General features: G+C 45.2%; 1 protein-coding gene across 2 annotated transcripts in view; it reads right to left on the minus strand.

Moving 5' to 3' along the window:
* The window catches only part of ARMC2 (armadillo repeat containing 2), a 948,787-nt gene that overhangs the window by 743,936 nt on the left and 184,412 nt on the right, over positions 1–20,439 (minus strand). For both annotated transcript variants that reach the window (XM_069606547.1, XM_069606546.1), the window contains one exon: positions 11,212–11,314. In XM_069606547.1, coding sequence (XP_069462648.1) covers positions 11,212–11,314 — 103 coding nt within the window. The remainder of the gene's footprint in view (positions 1–11,211; positions 11,315–20,439) is intronic.

A 20,439-nucleotide genomic window follows, 5' to 3' on the forward strand; every position in this document is an offset into this window, starting at 1 on the left:
AAAAGAATGGGGGCGAGGTTTGGGTAAATTAGTCATGATCACTGAGGGTCTACAGTCACCCACCTTAGTGTTGGAATTATCCCTGGTTCTTTTGTGGTTAGATGCTATATGGCTGCCACGGGGTAGAGCGTTAGAGCCTGTTAAGGGTGAGGTCCGGACACCGGGACGGTATGTCCACCGGTTACGGGTCTCCTCCATAGGACTAGGTGGCAGGGAGGATCAGATTACGCTGCTGATTTAGAGGACCGTCTCTCCACATGCTCTAAATTTCCAGTCAGTCAAGGCAAAAGCAAACTTGGAGCACAGGAGACTTTACCAGTGCAGGAATTAACTACACCTAAACCAGATCCAGGACCGGATTTAGTAGTAAGATCTAGAGCAGGGTGGGCCAACACACAAGGGATTATAGGTTAAATCTTTTCCTATATCTTCTTAATTTCTCCCATCAGCTCCCTAACCATCTGTCAATGCTTGCAGCAATAGATTCCTTCAGATCAGCAAGGGTTACTTCTGCTTTCGAAGTTGATCGATTACCCACATTGTATTCATTGACATCAATATTGTTAAGCCCAGGTGCCAAGAAATAAGTCTGTGAGCCTACCTCATTTTAGGCCTTAGCAGTACCAAATTGCGAACCTCCCAATAGCTTGAAAACACCAAGTTGACCCCAACCACATTGTTACAGCCTGTTGACAATAGCGCAACTGTTTTGTTCTTCTTTTTCCAGGACACTGACTTCCATTGATGATTGGCCCGGACAGTTGGTAGGGCTGAGCCGGCTGCTGAGGCCACAGTAGAAAGAGGCTCAAAGCGATTTCTTATAGGGAGCGTGGGTAACATAGGAAGGAGTTGAACAGAAGGCTGCAATGTCTTATCGCCTAAACAGGATACAGGCGAACATGACGCAGAGGGCAAAAAAGGGGATTGAGGTGAAATTTTTGTGATTGTATTAGTGGACACAGAGGTTATGTCTGGGAGAGAAGATGGAATGGTAGTGATTGGAGGTTCCTTGTTCTGTGGATGAAGTTAAACAGTAATAGGACCACAGGGACACTTCGCCGAATGAGCCCTAGAGGTACCGTTGGAAATATCAGATTTAAAATGTCTTCCTCCGGTCTGGCGAGGTTTAAGGCCCAGAATATCTTCTTTGGTGATATGTGTTTTGCTGACCCCTTACATAAACGTTGGTTTTCGAATGAAAATTATCATTGGTGCAGAAGGGTATTAGGTTCGTACTATCAGTCGAACCTGCACAGTTGGAACATGGGGCCTTAGAGATCGTGGAAAAGTCTTTAGTCTCACTTGTTAAGTTGCTAGGAACTAATTGCATGGGCCTCTGGTCAAATCCTTGTTTAACACCTTGCAGCATTGGGAGAGACGTTACCTGCGCACAAATCTGTTTTTTTTCCTGGGGTGATTCCAGCTAGGGCTTCAATTCCATCGCTATCGGAACGTAGTCCCTCAATATCATTTATCAGAATATTAACATCCTTGATTGGTTTAAACTGCCTAGAGATCTAACGCTGGCTAGCACCAACAGGAACTGCACACTCTGCTTTTCTCTTGACCATAACTGCTTAAAAGGCTCACCGAGGTTTCAGATCTCACGACCTTCAACTAGACTCTCAGCAATACCAACGCTAATTGTCAAGGGCAAAGAAGTGTAGGTAATGGCTTGCAAAGCGTTCCTGGGGAGCGCAGCAGCATCTAGTTGTGCTGGGGCTTACCACACAATTCACAGTATACTGAGTACAAGGGGACGGCAAGAACAAAAAGAAATAACATAAAGGGGGTGGTGGACTGGCAAGACACTTACTTGCAATATGCTTGGCGATATGGTTGATGTGACTTCATTGGATCCCAACCCCCCCCCCCCCCACCCCCCAGCAGCCTCCAGTCAGCGAGAGACAGCAGCGCCCTTCCTTGCAGTGGGCTTAACCCAAAGTCACGATAGCACGTAACAGCAATGCATCTTAGTACTTGTAGCTTATCTTCAATATTTCTTCCTTTAAACATTTGGCTTTTTCCACTTACGTTTTACAGCTTTCTTTCCCACTCACGTTTGCAGAGTCTTTTGAATGGGTGTTTTTCTAGCAACGGACCAAAACCGTGTCAAAAACCTTTCAAAGTTCCAATGGGATTAATGCACAGACTTTCGTGTTACGCGATGCAAGCCTAACCTCCAACTTTCTGTGACCCGCTCCCACTGCAATGCATTCAGAGGCCCACAGAGGAAACCCTATTACTGGCACTCACGGCAGGGTGCTGATTGCACTCACCATTGCAAGGCCCGATTTTCGGGTGCTTACCTCAGGACACCAGCAACTTCCCTTAGGTAGTCGTATCGAGCGTTGCCTCTAGAAGCCACATTCATTGTTGGCTTGCTTTCCCACAGCAACCGCATCCCCCAGCAATATGTTCAGGGTGCACAGTCTGCAGGCTCGACAAACCGGGTCACTGCGCTTTTAAAAACAAGTCTCCTTCGCATAGCACCAGCATTATACTCAAGACAGCCTGAGAACATCTCGAGCTCCTCACACACTCAGATTTGACAAACGTTTGTTTTGCAATACAGCAATCTCCACTCTCCTAACTCCTCGCACACCTTCTCATGCTTCAAACCATATTTCACTTAAATACATTTATTTTTACGTCACACTACTTTCCAGTAATTTCCTCCCAAGCAGACAATGGTCCCTCTATCCCTGGTCAGGGTTTCAATGTACCTTACCTCAAACAAGGTGTACGTGCTTTGAGACTTTTACTCAACTTCATATTTACATTGATTATTATGGCAGAGTTTCTGCAACCCTCATCTGCTCAGACATACGAATACACATACAGTACCTGCAGCATGATGTTGTCAGCATTGGATTGCTAAGGAATATTCCTGCTAAAAGCAGCCGGAATCCGTAGAAAGACATTGAAAAAGGAAGGAGAGATTTACACAATGTACACATCCTTTTTTGCAATCTGTAGATTTAAAGGCGATTCCGCCAGTTATTTACTCGTTTTTGCACTTCATAGTGCAAATGGCAAAACTGCAGCTAGGGGACCTGTTTGCAAATGAAATGACCCCCTCCCCTAGCCCCCCCACTTGTAGGCCTACCATTGGAAGAGCTAGTGACCGAGTCCATTGGAACAGTGTTCCACGGTGGCCTGTCAAGGAATAGGTCTAGTTTGAGAAATGGCAAGGAAACAAACGACAGAAGATACATAGGCTCTGCCCAACAAGCTTGACAGGGAGTACAAGAGGCATGGCCCCTCTTCTACCCAGTTTCCATTTCTGAATTGCATCGCTTAATTGGCTTAGTGGATATCTGCAATTGCTGCAGGGGTTGAGGTGCCCTTAAAACAATTCTCTGTAGAGGTTAAAAGGAGAAGAGGGGTGTCAGAACCAGGTTCTGTGCAATATATATATATATATATATTTAACTCTTGATTGTTTATTTTTTTTTTTACATCAACCAAAACCAACAACAAACAAAACATAACAATCTCACAGCACTGTTTCGTGGATTTTGCCCCACATCATTATTCGTCATGGCGCGGTTCCGTGGCCGTGCTCCCTGGTAGTTGGCCACCCATCCCGTCTCATCCAATCTCAGGTGTATTCCCCTTGTATTGCATTGTTCGAGATCTCTGCTCGTTTTCCAGTCCTCCCATTATTGCTCTTCCACTCCACCAGGGTCGTCTGTGCTGCTCTCTTCGCTTTGTACAAATAAATACTGTATCAGGGAGTTCCATGCGAGTATTCTATGTCCACTCTCTCCCTCTCACCTGTGCACCTCCCTTGTCCACATTGCTGTCTCCGCCACCAACCATTTCTTGTGATCTGCCCACCATGAGCCTACTCTCGGACACGAGCTGGAGTTCCATGCCATTGCTATGCGGCGCTTTGCCAAAATGCACACTAGATCCTTCATTCTGGCCAGCTGTGTTCTTTACCTGTCCCCTCTAGGGAAGAGACCCAGCAGGTAAGATTCAGGGGACCATGCTTGCATGTGGATCCCCCCCACTTCACTCTTTCTTCGATTCCCTCCCAAACGTCTTTATCACTTGGCAGGTTCAAAACATGTGCAGCATGTCAGCCTCCTCCTCGGCGCAATGTGGGCAGCCCCGGGGCACCCCAATTCTCATCGCAGTCATTCTCCTGGGTGTGAGGTATGCTCTATGCATGAGGTATAGCTGTGCTTGTTTAAATCTTGCATTTCTGACACTGTCTTGGGGTCTCTGGAACTCCCCTTCCCAGCGTTCTCTCGTTTGGAGCTCCCGCTCATTGTTAGGTTTCAGCAACTGTTCATACAGTCTAGAGGCCGTATGCCCCCCCCCCACTGATACATCGTACCACACGTTCAGCATCTCCCCCGGGTCCACCTCATCCGGCAGTTCTGATCATCTCTTCTTAATTGTCTGAACTACACTGTTGTATAGTATGAACTGACCGCTGTGTATGTCGTGCTCCTCCATCAGCTTTCGGAATTCCACCCATTATCCCTCCTTCCTCAGATCTCCTTATCTGAGCTACGCCCTTGCCTTCCCAATGGTATCTGTATATTGGGAGGGTCCCTGTGTCTGCACCTACAAATCCTGCAAGGGGGATCTGTGCTGAATAGTGGTCCTGCGCCCCCTGGTATTTCCATGCTTTGCTCCACAAGGTCAGGCCCAGTTTCATCATATTGGGAAGCAACCTGGTCAGGGGCTTGTCGATCCATAACACTTCCCTCAGGTAATATTGCTTCAGCGCCGGCTGGAGGAGTAGTGAGTCTATTGATGTCTCATCCCCTACCCATCTAGCCACAAATTGCAGTTGCCCAGCGCAGTAATATCGTTCAAAGTCTGGCAATCTGATGCCCCCTGCATCGTAGTCTCTCTGCCGAGTGTTCATCGCAATCCCGTTCCTCCCCCCACCACACAGGAATTCCTGTGCTACTGTGTTCAATTGTGTCAAAAAAGCCTTAGGTATAATGTGTGGGATGTTTGTGAAGTAATATAGCATGCGTGGTAATACAGTCATCATCAGCAGGGCCGACCTCCCCATCATCCCCAGCGGAAGTGTCCTCAAGAAGGTCATAGCCTTCTGTGTTTTATCAAGGGCTACCCGCGTATTGAATTTGTGTGTGTCGTTAGTATTGGGGTCCACATCTATTCCCAGATAGTGGAAGGAGTGCGATGCCCATGTAAGTCCCAGGTCTGGCAGTTGGTTCGGGGTACCCATCTTAAGTTGGACAGGGGTAAGAGTGAGAACTTGTCTTTGTTGATGGCTATTCCTGAAAGCCTGGTGTACGCATCAATTGCTTCTAATAAGAAGTCCGATGGGACGCAGACTGCTCCTCTGCCCGGGCCTGCCTCCTCCACGGCTGACCACCTTCTCGACACGGTTTGAGGCCCTGAGGGTTCGGGGCCGTTCTTAATTTGCAGTGTGCACCCAGAGCCCGCCTGCATTGCGACAGCTTCGCCAATCTCGCCGCCTCACTTATCCTTCTGCCAGAGGCCACCGTCAGCTCCTTTCTCGCTGTGCACTCAGCTTCCGTCCGCCATCTTGGTTGCAGCGAGGGGGATCCTGAGACCCGAAATATGCTCGTTTCCTTCTCCAGTTGTCTGTGAAAGGACTCCCCAGCTGTTCTGTGGCTGTTCCGATACCCGTTGTTATGTTTTGGCTATATTTTATGCTGCAGCTAGCCAGTTTTCGCGAATGTCTTCCAGGATCTCGTCGGAGCTCACGAGCTTTGCTGCCTACAGCATGGCCTCCAAGCCACACCCTGGATCTGTGCAATATTTATGTTGATTTTACAATAATGCATTAGATGTGACAGGATGCAGTGGATGTTGCCCATTTGCATCAAGGATGTGGGAGAGCAATATTTGGCAATATGGGGTTTGGAGGGATAACAATAGATTGGTGAGCATCACTGGTTGGATGTACAATAGATGCAGACACAAATCAACATTATACTGATTCAGAGCATGGCACACTTTGGTGCTAGGCTAAAGCACCTACAAGGGGGTTCAGGTCTGATTGATATTAGCGGTAGTTTTGAAGTCTTTGGAGAGTCTCTGAGGGAAAGGAGATCTTCCACAATATGACCCTTCTTGGAGTTGGAGTGGGAGGTGGTGGCTGCAAGAAAAAGGCTAATTTCAAGTGATTAAATCTATTGTCAAATTCACAAAGTTGGCAATGCAGGTTTGGATCATGATGTTCCCACTATTGTAGCAGTTGATTAGATTAAAAGTGTTGGACGTCTGCAGATATAACATCAGCTTGGATCCTTCAGAATCGGTGAAATTTAGGAAAAGAGCTTGTGTGTGAAGGTCCATTCTCAGGATGATGTGACAAATGTTTTCTACAGGTGGGTGAGGTTCGTCACATTTTTGGGATTGAAATATATGTCAGTTACAAAGGTTCCAGGAAGCAATATTATGATATTCAATGTAAGGCCCTTCTTTCACTTTTTCGACATTGTAGTGGAGAGCACTGTATCTGAGCTTTCTGTATTTATTTTCATTAATATAGAAGAGAGATAAACTCATTAATGCAAGTTGCTCTGCTTTGTTGAGGCACGGCTGACAAGTAGGTAATGGAGTAGTTTCATGGCATTGAATTTCATGACTATCCAGAGTTTCAGAGCTGTGAAAGGGTAGGGATTGTATCCCATGTTCCCCTCCCGTCTTGGAGCGCATTGAAGCACTCATTTTGTGTATAAACGCTTTATAAATAAACAATACAACACAATACCATGCTTATTAATAGGAGTTCATTCCAATTAACGGTTTTGGAAAGGTCAAAGGACGGCCCTGCCACGAGCAGGGTGAATGTAGGCAGAATAGACAGTATGAAGCTACGTGTCTGGGGCCTAGGCTAGTATCGGGTCTTTCTGTAGTAGATTTAATATTTGTACATGATTTAGTCTGTTTGGCAGTGTGATTCGATCAGTACAATTAATCTTTACTGATCATTCGACAGCCTGAGGCTGTGATTGCTAGTTCGTTCTGAGCCGAATGGCAAGAAGGAAATCTGTCTTTTGGTATTGTATATCAACCATGGTCCTCCTTTAACATAAACAAAACAAAGGAGTCAAGTTGCTATGTCTGTTGAAAGTATAGCTTTGCAATTCCATAAAGTTTATTGCAGGCCTTGTGGGAGGGAGAATGTGGCAAGTGGGGGGCAGCAACTAAGTGTGGGTGGGGCTTTTAGTTGAGTGGGTGGGATGTCAGGTCCCGAAAGAAAGGGGCACCAAGGAAGGGGAGGGTAGTTGTTGCAATAGGGTGAAACCGTACCCAGCGGAAACTCTGAGCCAGGAGTTGAGGGAAGGTGCCGGATATGGAAGCAGCCCTGGTTAGACAAAGTTAGAGATGTGCAAAAGGGGCTAGTGTTGAAGGCATTTTGAGGAGACATGTCTAAAGGTGGGATACAACAGCCTCCTAGGGGCATTACTGACTAAGCCATGAGGACTCTGGCACTGCCAGTCTTTCCTTGCTGGGCTTCAAGAGTGTGCTATGTCATGGGTGGGGGAAGTCCAGCCAGAGTGGCCAGTCCAGAGGCAATCAGCATGCTGCATGGGGAAATGTATATGTTTTGATACTGGCCTACATTAGGGCATCCAGTATGGACATTTATTCTTACAGCGGTATTGCATTTTTGACAGGGAATAAAGGGTAAAGCCAACATGAGTGGGGGAGGAAGGGCTGCTTCATTTATGCAGCAGTAGCCACGACTTGTTTTCTTATTGTGGCACAGCATTTTCGACTGGGCATCAAGGATAAAGCCAGCATGAGGAGGTTTATTACGTGGCTCTACTGGCCTGCATTGGTGCAGTCAGTCTGCACATATTTTTTTACTGTTGCCTGGCATTTGCTACTGCACATAAAGGGTATAGCAAGCATGATGAGTGTTCTTTTTTTATTGTGTTATAGTTTGCATTATACAGACAAACCTTTCACAACTTACAAAACAGAAATTACAATTCATATTTCTCTACACAAAACAAAGAAGAACATCGATTTCAAATTGAGTACATTGCAAAATTTCATAAAGCTGAGATAATGCTAAAATCAATGACATTTTGTATCCCCCACATAAATCTGTAACAAATGGGGTCTGCCTCAAAATCTGAGTATACACGTGCAAATTAGCAAAATATAAACAACAGCGATCCTAAGTTTCCTTACAATCCGCTTGCAAATGTTTCATCGCCTCCTGTCATTTTTTCTTAGCACACAATATACAGTACCGCAAGTCCGGTGTATGATGGAAATGGCATGCTAACACTTCCCCCGGTAGGTACAAAATGTAACTTAAACCTTATGTACATCTTACAAAATTTACTAGATGGGAACCCAATGAGATTTTTTTTATTAAAAAAAGTCCTCGATCTGGGAATTAAAGCCGATTCCCTCTATAAAGGATAGGTATACAATGACTCCACAATAAGCAACCAATCCCGCTCATAAAGTTTCTTTTTTTTACCAACATGGGATTGCACAATAAGGTTGCTGAATCCATATTCACGCTTTAGAGTACTGCATTTTCAGCAAAACTATTCATAGCAAGAATAGAGTGGCCCAAAGAATTGCTCTTGAATACTAAAATAGAGAATTATGTGCAGGAACAAAGTTTGGCAAATAATGAAACTTTTCACCATTGCCAAATGGCTTTCATCGATGTAGGCCCCATTTCAAGCATTATTGCACAACTAGGGTCCGACATGGGCAATCCTAACTCCTTTTTCCAGATAATATCTTCCCCTCTATTTAATATATGGCAAACATGAACCCGGCTGAGGGATGCCTACGAGTTGGGGTGAAGAGTAATACACCCAGGAACAGTGTGTTCACGAGAGTCAACCCGTTAGAGGGTTGCCCACAGTGTTTGTTTAAAAAGTAATTGAAACTCCTGAATGTTACGAGCGATATTTGAAAGGCCGTAGTGAACCCGACAGAGGGAGGCCCATTTTGCAAAGAGGATCCGAGCCCAGCAAAGGGAGATCTTAGGGGTGAAGAGCCATCACCCAAAGGTGCAAGATCACCGGAGGGACTTTTGTTTGTTTGTTCATTGTTTGATCCAGTAGGCCTTCTAAGGCAAGAGACTTTGAGGAAAGAGATATGACCCTTGAAGGTTCTGGTATCGTGAAATAGACTTGTGAACCTCGTGCTGGAGAGGTCCAGGAGCGTGCTGTGCTCAAGCATCCCGCCTTGTCCCGTGCTAAAAAAGTGGGGAGGGGAGACTCCGCCATACCATCCTGACTTCTCACTTTGTGAACACTTCTTTCTTTTCTGGTGAACATTATCCCACACTCTTTTTTGTAGCTTAGTGGTAAGGATTCGCAATAGGTTTTTTTAGTATAGGCCCTTTTTATTTGACAAGACGCTACTAGGGCTGCCTTATTATTATTTTATGGACGTAGCTTGCTCCCATCTTAGCTTTAGGTTTAGATTAGGCATTTTACTCACCCATGCATATAGTTTAATAAACACCCTTGAACTGTGATCACTTGTGTCTGTCCTTACTGTTGCCACCATGAGTTCCTTACAGCCCTTAAATCAGGACTGCATTTCAATACAGTTGGTGCAATCTTATCCGACCTGTGGCCCTGGAATTCTTCATCCTCTTGATTGTTGATAAAATGTCTTCTACAGACATAGATCCTTGGCAACATTCTAAAGATTTCCAGTCAACCTTACACAACAGGGACTCTTCATTAGTACCCGTGTATATTTGGCTAAAATGGGCTAGACACTTTATCTAATTAAACACAGATACCAATAAGCTTTCTCTATTTGGCAATGACCTACTAAGCAAATCCCAGAAGCTAGGTGAGTACTTACTCGACAATGCATCCATAACCACTTGATTGTCTTTTAAATGCAAATGTACTTGATCCAATTTTTAGATTTCTGTAGTAGTTTCCTTTTTTCCTCCAAAACACATGCAACATTGACCTTAAAGATCCCAACTATGCATCTCTGGTTAGCTATTTTTTCTCCATTGTTGCTCAGCCACTTGTCTAGAAGAATGGTTACTCTCCATAATCTTTAAGACAGTGCCTTTATTAGGAATACCATAAAGTAACGCTTTCAAGGTCTTATTCGCGATTCTTATGCTTAACAGCAACAGCAATCTTGAAATACTTTACCCACATCTCCCAAAGCAAGGAGCTTTGGACTTGTACCATTCTGCCACTGCACTCCATAACCTTTTTTTTACAAACTATGAGTTGGTTTATGTGCGCAATTCATTTCCAAACGTGACCACCCCTACGAAACAGGCCATTTCCTGCTAGGCATCCTGTATCTTACCACCGCAGATAAAACTAAATAGAGTATCAATCGCTCATCGCTCTACTCAACTCTGCTTCTCTCCATCTGTTGCCCCTCCTAGCCATTACAGCTATGGCTGCCACCCATGCATCAAATCTGTAACCCTTTGGGTGCGTACCTATGTATAGCGATCTGTTTTGTCCCCGATTTGCCCATTATAAATCCCATATATACAAGAAAGCACATAAATCTCCTCCTCCACCGGAATAAGAAGGTGTGACACCGGAACAGTCAACTGCTTATCCTTCCAATCAAGCCACAAATACTGGGAATTTAAGTTTGCACACTGGGCTACAGTTGATTGAACATACCAATTGATGAGTTGTGAATTTATGGTGCTCTTAGGTATGTTTTGTGATATACGTTCCCCTCTGTGGATAATGTTCCTTGCAGATTTGTTACATACCGTCACTTCTTGAGCTAATGTATTTCTTGTGAAATTATTTTCTTCTGAAAATTGGACTTCATTATGCCAATACAATAGGCTTCCAAACACAGTAAAGCATTTTTATTGGTCGCTTTATTATTAACAGAAAATAGAAAGGGTCCACTTTTGTCACACTTATGCATCAGGAAAATTTGCAAATAATAATTTACTGGCTGTAAATGTAATGGAGTAGAGCTCAGTGGCAACCCAGTCCATAAAACTACCCAACAATGTTTCAGTAGCCATCCATAATACAAACAGGTCATGAATGTACTGTGAACATGTCGCCAAACATTCCTGGTCAGACTCTCGTTTTAAACCTATGTGCCTGCGGGTCCCTTTCATCACCACATGGGACCGACTGGCACTTTATCATAGCTGTGCTTACTACAGTTTTGCAATGGTATTTAAAAAGTATTCACATCTTTTATCTAGGTTGGTCATTGTCAAGTAACACAAGATTATACCTGTAAACATTGTATACATCCTGTTCCGTGAAGCTGCCCACTGTACTTGGATTGGAAGGATCACAATTACGTGCTGGTTCTTCTAAACTGGTCTGTTTCTTTACTGTAATAGCAAAATGTATGGTTACCTTAGGAGTGTGCATATGGAGTTCATAAACATTCTGTATGCTGGTAATTTAGAATGCTTATTTCTTTTTTTTTTTTTTATTTAGCGCTGGCCCTACCCAGAGCGTCTCAGAGTGCCTTACATGGTTCAAATATTGAAACGGTGGCAGTTGAAAAAAAGAAGATACAACTTTTTTTCAGGATTGGATGGGAAGATTAGGATAGACATGTGATAGCAGTGAAGAAGGGAAGGGTTATGTGTGGGGAAACAGGTATGTTTTGAGGGTGACCCTGAAAGTGGTGCTGGAGGATGCAGTGTGTATGTGAAGAGGTAGGATGTTCCATGCTTTGGGTGCCCAGTGGGTAAATGCTTGTTTTTGTGTGCATGTGAGTTTGCAGAGTGAATGTGTAGAAGGTGTTGGCTAGCTTTTCCGGTGTTTTGCGTGGGTGATGGGTTTGAGTTTGTCATGTATATAAGATGGAGTATTGATGTGGATGGCTTTAAATATGATGCAGAGTCCTTTGTACGCAATTCTCTGGGGTATGATGAGCCAGTGGAGCTGGGCAAGAGCTGAGGCGATATGTGAAGGGCAAGGGTGTTGTTGGCCAGTCCAGTGAGGAGAGCATTTCCATAGTCCAGCTTAGAGAGAACCAGTTCTTGGACTGTGGTGCGGAAGTCGTCAAAAGGAAGGATATGTCTGATTTTGTGTAAAAGGTGCAATTGTAGATTGCATGTTTTGGTGAATGCAGCTAAGTTGAGTGTGAAGTAAAGTTGGGGGTCGACAGTGAAGTCAATGGATTTAACAGGTGTAAAGAGGTAAACGTCTGGGTTACCCGTGGTGAATTCTTGGATCCACAGTTCTGTTTGGAAGGGTTGAGTTTGAGGAAGTCGGTGGCCATCCAGTTGGTGATGGTGGAGAGGCAGATTTTGAGGATGTGGAGTTGTGAAGGAGATAGAATTTGGAAGTATACCTGAGCGTACTGGTGGAAATGTACATTGTATTTGCTAAGAGTCTGTACAAGGTATTAAACATATAGGTTGAAGAGGAGTGGCGATAGGAGTGGCCTTGCAGGACCCCATGCTTGACATGGGTGTGATCTGATCGATAAGGTGGCATGTAGATAAAGTGTGTCCTGTCAGTGAGAAAGGAGGTGAACCAGTCAAGTACTGTTCCAGAGAGATTCATCCTGTTCCAGAGGATGTCTAGTAGAATGGTATGGTCGCTGGTGGCTTTGTCTGTGATGTTGTGGAGGTCATCGAGGATGTGAAGAGTAGCAGTCCTGTTTTGAGTGCAGTGGGGATAGTACCATGTGAGAGACTGGAGTTGATGATGTTGAGCCGGGGGCGTGCTAGGGTGGTGATACAATTGGATGAAGCTTGATGTGGGCATGCATCATCCAGGAAGTGTGCAGATTTTGTTTTGGCAGTGAGGGTAATGAGGGGGTCGGTATTGATGGGGTGGAAGGTGTCCCATGTGTTGGAATATTTGGGAAGGGGGTGTGAGATGGAGAACTGGTGTATATTTTAGAGTTTAAGATGTTCATGAGGGAGTTGCATTCTGCAGTGGATGGGGGTGTGGAAGTTGTGGATGGTGGTTTAGAGATGGACTCGACAATGTTGAATAGTTTCTGGGTAAAATTAGTATGGATTGGAGTTCTTAGAGGTAATGGGTGGCTTTGGCATTGCGTATAGCTTTTTTATATTCATTACGGAAGTGTCTGAGGGGTGTGTACGGGTTGAGAGGCATGGGTTCTTTTGCCAGGCTCTTTCAAGGCATCTGGCTTCCTGCTTGATAGAAAGGAGGGAACTGTTGAACCATGTTTTTTTTCAGTGGTTGTTATGGAGTTTTTGTGATTTGAAGGGTGCAATTTTGTAGAGAGCCTGTGTGATGCTTCTTTGTATTGGTGGAGTAGGATGGAGAGATGTGTGTGTGTTTGTGGGGGTGGTAAGAGTGGTGCTAATGCTATGTCTGTAATGTGTTTGGCTTCTGGCTGGGGATGTGTGGAAGGAGGTGGGATTCTGTGTTGTAGTGTGAGCGTGAAGGGGATAGCAAAGTGGTCCAACCAATATACCCAGATTTGGTTATCCACAGAGACATGATTTTTACTTATGATCAAATGTTCCAGGTGATGCTAGCAATGTGTGTGGGCTAGGTGATGAGTTAAGTGAGGTGATAAGGGGGGGGGGAGTAGAGCAAGGGAAGTCTTTAGTATGGGGTTGGTGTATGGAAGGGAACTACGGGTTTAAAGTCACCAAGGTAGATGTTGTTGCAAAGGCAGATGTGATTGTTAGTAGTGAAGTCAGTCCAGTTGGTGTGCAAGTTGGGATTGTGTGTAGGAGGGCGATACATGAGGTGGAGAAAGGTGGGATGTGGGTGTGACGGAGGGGAGCAAGTGAGAGCGAGAGTGTTTCCACAGATGTTTATGGGGGTATAAGAGATTACTAAATACGAGTGTGTCATTATATATGATGGCAATGCCACCACCATATTTGCTTGGGCGGTCTCTGTGGTGGACGAGATGGTGTGGGGAAGCAGGTCAGGGATAATAAGTGTGTGGTGGGGTTTGAGCCATGTTTCTGCAAGAAAGATTATATCTGTGTTGGAGTTTGATTTAGATGTTGTTTGTGTGCTGCATGCAAGGCATTTTGTGGAATCCTGTGGCAAACGGGCTAACGGGAAACAAAGAATGAAATAGAGAAGTATATAGTAGCAACCCTTAAAACTGTTATGCTTATGTTATGCTATACAAACAGCAACTGCCAATACTGGATGTTTACATTATTTCTATTTTGCATCCATCCCAATTTCCAAATCACTGCACATATCACTGTTACCAGTCCCAGAAGACTGGTCTTGCATGCATTTGGTTTTAATTATTAAACAATTTTAAAACAAGAAAGAATGAAAAATATATATTTTAAGGAGCGAACAGTGTAGATGTAATCGTTCTTTGGAAAAGAATACATTTACGAAAAGCAATGACATGTACGAAATATATTGAAATGGACATGGAAAAAATCTGGTTGATATAATCGTTCTTAAGAGAACAATACATTTACCAAAAGTACTGACTTGTATACGTAATATACTGAAATAGACACAAAAGAATATCATATACCCCGTGATAGAGGTTTTTCAAATGGTTGGAAAGGGGTAATTCGAAGAAGCGTACCTTATTTGCCCACTATTTGCACCCAGATAAACAGATGTTGTTTTGGCACAAGCAGGGCTATTTGGTGCAATCCCACATTTGTATCATTTTGAACAATGAAGGTGTAACAAATAAGTCAAAGTTGTTTCAATTTTTTCCAACACTGCTCAAAACATGAATGCACTTCATAGACAGACAAAGTACAATCTAGGTATATAAACCAAATACATATTTCCATGTAGGCATAACATTGAGACACTGGCAATATGTGTAGGTTTCAAAGAGGACATGCTTTGTACAGGGACATATGCACAATGTATAACTATCAGTTCACTATGGCAGAGTTAGTGATTTTGATACACTGCTACATTGGTGGCAGATAAACTCCAGGAACGGAAGGGAATCCAGGAAAGAGACGTATGTTCGAATTCTACCCACCCTGAGGGTTCTGCTGGTGGGTGTTTCACTTACCTTCAACGGGTTCACTCCCAAGGAGAGCTTGGGGGAAGTGTGTTTCTTTTTGAAGAAATGGTTTCCTCTGTAACCATGACACAGAAACAGGCCTCTAAGGAATGAGAGTGCAGATAGGTGCTTCTCAAGTGCAAGATTACCAGACATGTATAGTTTCCCCATGGCTTCGGGGTCCCCAGACTTAGTAGTCCAGATAAAACAATGAGGATTCACAGAAATACCTTTTGTGATTTCCTCGAGTTTTATAGCAGATGCAATTCCCAGAGAAATTTGAAATACAACAGCCACCCATATTTTCAATTCCTGCACACCCCAAGAAACTGAACGGTTAGTGGCAGACCCACAGCTTCTTGACTGGATGGTAGGGTGGTAGCCAAGTACAGATTTAATACAAATGTATGACCTCTCACCTGACCCTCTCATTCAGGAACATTTCAGAGAGGAAGCTGGGTCCATGCACATGTTCCACCTTACAGGTTATTTTTGAGTTCCCCCGTATTTTACACGGAGGGTACCGGTTACCTTTCCACTTTGGCGTACACAGGTCCCCTCTGCTTAATTTTCCTTATGTGCACATCAGATAGCAAAAGGGGAGTGTAAAATGGTGACGTACTAGCCTGTACACCACCCTTTTGCACTTCGCCATGCGAATTGAGTTAGGGAACATGCTGTGTAAACATGACAGGCAGCGTTTACAATAGATTCCTATGGAGCCAGCCTGATTTTTGCTCGTGTAAATTGCAGGCAGTCTCCATAGGAATCAACAGCATTTGCACCAGCATGAAACATGCAGGTGCAAATGTGCAAAGTATTTGAAAGGCGTATAGGAAGGGAGAGGCAGAATCGTAACTTAAGATCCACCCCTCCTCTCTGTCATACAAATTAATGAACATTCTACACAGAACTTGAAGGCATTTAATTAGCGGTATGGCTCATTGAAAATAAGCTCCAAAGTATTCCGTTTTCAGGGGATATAAAAGACATGCATAGGTCGCTAATGGGCTTACGGATCCCAAAACATTTTCACACCAGATTCAAAACCTTAAAGCATATATTATAGCAGCACCCATTCAAAATGAGAGGAAAGAGCATGATGCAAGCTTTACTTTTAGATAATGTTACATTGTATGCGTGCCCAGTCATACAGAACACCAGGGTCAGGTGCACAAAAAGGTAAAAGTTACTCACCATAGCGACTACTGAGCTCCAAGTTCATATTCCCCCATTTCCTCCATACCTATGGGTGTCTGTCAAACTGGACAGCAGAGCCACTGCCTAGCAAAAATACATCTTTCACTTTAAAGGTATTGCTCAATGGGGTGAAGCCGCATGGGGGAGGAGGGCTCCTGACGCCACACTTTGGCATCCCCCATAGGTCCCTTCCATCAGCCAGTTCGGTACAAGTAACTAAACCTTTTTTTAGGGGGACGTGAGTGAGGCATATGGAGGAAAGGGGACTTTGGACTAGGAGTACAATAGTACCCACAGTGAGTCATTTTCAAATTACTCCTACATCTGGTCCCCTTTTCTCCACACATGGGGGAGATTGAACTGCACTTCTCAATCAAGGTGGGGGACCTCAAGGCCTACCCCAAAAGGGTCTGAAGGACCGACTGACCAAATCTGGCATTTGCCCTGGAGCTCATATCTATGCAGCAGTGCCTGCAGCATGCCATGGGAAATGCCCATGTGGCAGCCTTGCTAATGGCTCCCCATGGTTTGTGTGACTGGACAGTCACAGCCTTGGCCACTGATGTGGAGGGGAATATTTCACAACCTTATTAGAAAGCAAGGGTTCCCTTGCCCTAGTTTTCTCTTGGCATCCCTCCATCGGGTTCACACTTGCCACAATTCACACAACACTTCCTTTAGACCCCTTAGGTTCTACCTTTTACTTAATTCCGGATCTCAGCCCCCAGTTAGGTCTTTTCAATAAGCCACCAGCCAAGCTTCCCTTTACTTTCCTTCCTGTCAATGCATCAGAGACTTTCGATTGTACAATGGGTTTGACTCAACGCTTGCATGACCTGTCTGACTCCTCACGCCGGCATCTCCTAGGATCTCCTGGTATTTGTAGTTTCAACAAAGGGGACCAGTCAGTCATTCGAATGAGCCCCCACGCGACCTCGGACCACTCTGCATCTGGACCTTCACTAGGGTTTCTTTCAAAAGTTCAAATACACACGTTTTTTTGTCACAAGTTCTTTGTTGAACAATGTTGCCATCTGCAACCTTAGGCCCAGCACAGTTTGGTTTATTATCAGTCCTCTCCGACTCACCGGCTGTGCTGAACTGTTGGAGTTTCTTGTCTCAGGAGTCAAGGACGGCACCACAGCGGCAATCACTTCTCCCAGCTTTGGCTATCAGCGTCGGAGGGCCCTGTGTACCGTTGACACCTGTCGCACCTCATGTCAGCTGGACTTCCCGGTTTACGATTTCCCTTTTGGAGGCTTTGCGGGTCTGAGTTGAAAAGGGCAAGGGCGATTCCCTCGTCGTCGTCCTTTCAGGTCTCGCCGCCTTTCTCCTCCGTTTGAACTGCCGGTCCGGAATAGCTGCTTCCTCGTTGCTCGAAGTGTGCTCTCGGGCTCTGCCTTTTATCCCATGGGGAAAAGAAAGGACCATCAGGTGTGTGTATTGTCGGACTCTGCCTGACCATTGTGTTGAGACATGTCAGGTAAACGGCTCTGGTGTTAGTCTGTTGTTTATCACAGTGTAGGAAAGTGTGTATGTTAGAAAACAGGGGTGGGGGGTAGAGTTTCTAGATATTCTATGGAGTAGGATGGGAAAAAGGTGTCCTAAGGAAGGGGATACCGCGTCTCACCCTTCGGTATTCCACTTCCACTCTCCGAGGACCCCTCCTCCAGGTAATCCTCCCCCACTCGTCCACCCCCAGGAACTGGATCTAATAGCGATGGCTGTGTCCTGGCCACCTGGACGACAGATCTGGGTGACTAGTAAGTGAGACACCTTCAGGTTTCTCACAGCCCACAGAGACAGAAGGAGGTGGACAGGATAAAAGTGGGGGGAATGGGAGAAGGTATAAATATGATGTGAAAAATATAGGGTCAGGATTGTTTTGTCCCTTTCAGATTTCTTTTTTCATTCTCTTCTGGTTTCTACTATACAAAGAAGGTAGAGGCATGCTCACCAACAGTGGAAAGGGGACACATACTAAGAGGTATATTGAGCACTCCGTAGTTTGATGATTTCATTGAGGAGGGGGGGAGACACGGCATCTGAAAATGTGTGGTACAATGAAATTAAAAGGGTGGGGTGAGAGAGCACCAAAGGCAGTTGCTATTTGAGCTCGCTATTCCCGCGCCTTGCAGGGATGCAAAGACAATTTCTGCTGCAAAACATAGCAGCAGAAACAGAGGGATGCCTGATGCACTTGTCCCTATGTAGAACTCAGGGTTTGTTCCAGGGGCACACAGTGGAAGTGCAATGGATAGACAAAGGGGAGGAGGTATATGCAGATAATTATATACAACTCGAAAGCATGGCCAGAAATGAGGCAATGACACATATGATACTGTAGTACAAAACAAAAGGGGCGTAAAGGGGTAGCAAATGGCTACTGCCCATAGGAGAATATATTGTAAGACCTCAACAGGGCATGATATTCTGTGGTGCCACACCAGACCCCTAATGTGAATAGAGGGTTCAGTGTTTCACGATGAAAAGTGGGAACAGGGAAGGATGCAGTGTTGCGCAGAAGGGCTGGTCGGATATGAAGAGAGGGTGGTGAAGAAAATAAATGAAGAATGCAGGGGAATGAATATACATGCCCTGACTTGGATAAATGAGAACCACCATCCAGTATCTATAAAGCCACTTACACAGCATTTTATATGTTTCAGAGCGACAGGGCCGACCGTACTGGGGATGAACGCTGGCTGCGAAAGGACGATGAACATCAAGACGCTGCAGAAGGGGCAGCGGTGGTGATGGATTTTTGGTGGGCCTGTGGGTAAAAAGCCTATGCCCAGTTGCCACCCGACTGGGGAGGGGTATGTGCACTTGTGGCCCTCCAGAACACTGCATTGGTCGTACCCCGGGCAGACCTGTTACCCTTTAAAAAACTCTCTACATCCTAGCAGAAGAAAAAGGAAAAAGGGCAGGAAGAGGTGAGAGACAAGCATGGGCAAGTGGTGAGAGAGAAAAGGAGCAGTAATTATATTTCTGCTGAATCAACCCAGAGTTTGGATGCAATCCCACAGCACTTGAGACTCTTTGATAAACCATCAGCTTTTTTCACATCTTTTCTACTTCCTGGAGTGCAAGTAGCCACCAATGCTTAAAGGCTACAGATCACCCGCTACGAGGTTCTACAGCTGGCAAATGCAATTGAGAAAGGACTGAACGCGGTGCGAGAAGAGCTCTGTGCCCTGCGTTTGGTGGCCCTACAGAACAGATTTGTTCTTGACTTAATGACTGCTGTGGAGGGTGGGGTCTGACACAAGATTGGAAGCAGCTATTGAAGAGCAATACCTGCCAACAATGCCGCCAATCAAACTCTCACAGAGGCTGTCGAGGAGATACATACACTACATGAGAAGATGGTGAAAGAAACCCAACTGACTGGATTAATTATTTGCCTGGATACATGAGTGGCTAGCCGCTATGTTCAAAATAACTGTCCCTGTGCTCGTTGTGAAGCTCGTCACCTGTGTCGGCCCGTATGTCATCAGACAATGTAACTGTTCCAAAGCAAAACTACGGTGTATAATGTCTGCTAATAAAATTGGTAATGAAGAGAGCGATTTAGAAAGACAGCCACCCAGGATCAATGCGGGGGAGGATGGAGAGTGTGTGGTTTTTGCAGCACCCCCGCCTAATGCAGAATACTATGACGCTTTTTGGGTAGCATGCTACCCAGATGGGTGGGATTGTTTAATAATAGGAGACACACTGAAAGGGTACGAGGAAGTTGGAGGGGATTTGAACAGGGTAACATGTCTATGGATGCCCAAGGAACAAAGGGGGAACTGATGGCGAAGGAACTGTCAATCGAAAGATCGATCGAAGGGGGGAATATAATGAAGTTGCTGATTTAGCACCGGACACGGGGGCGCATATGTTGGGACACCCACTAGGGGGAAAAACACAGGGACCCCAGGGAACGGTGGTAAGACCCAAAGACCATGCATGGAGGGAAACCGGGGGGGGGGGCACTCTGTATAAAACACTGTATGGACACAGTCGATCCTGCCACGTAAAGGCGAGGGTAGTGAAATCAGGTAAGCTCACTTTGCAGGGGTATCGAAAGTTAGGCTTTACATCATAGACCAACTTCCAGCACATGGCCTGTGCACCACAGCTGAGAGGAGTGGGGGGGCGGACTCCAGGCTGCTCGTCTCCAGCAGACCGCAATAACTGGGAGCAGCAGCCAGTGATGTAATCCAGGTCAGCAAGCCAGTCCCATAGCTACACGTGGGAGCTGGGGAAATCAACCTAACACAGAAGGCACTCGCATGGCACCAAGGCAGTGTCAAATCA

Source organism: Ambystoma mexicanum, chromosome 4p, assembly GCF_040938575.1.
Source record: "Ambystoma mexicanum isolate Mex_15411 chromosome 4p, UKY_AmexF1_1, whole genome shotgun sequence".
NCBI classification, from domain to species: Eukaryota; Metazoa; Chordata; class Amphibia; order Caudata; family Ambystomatidae; genus Ambystoma; species Ambystoma mexicanum.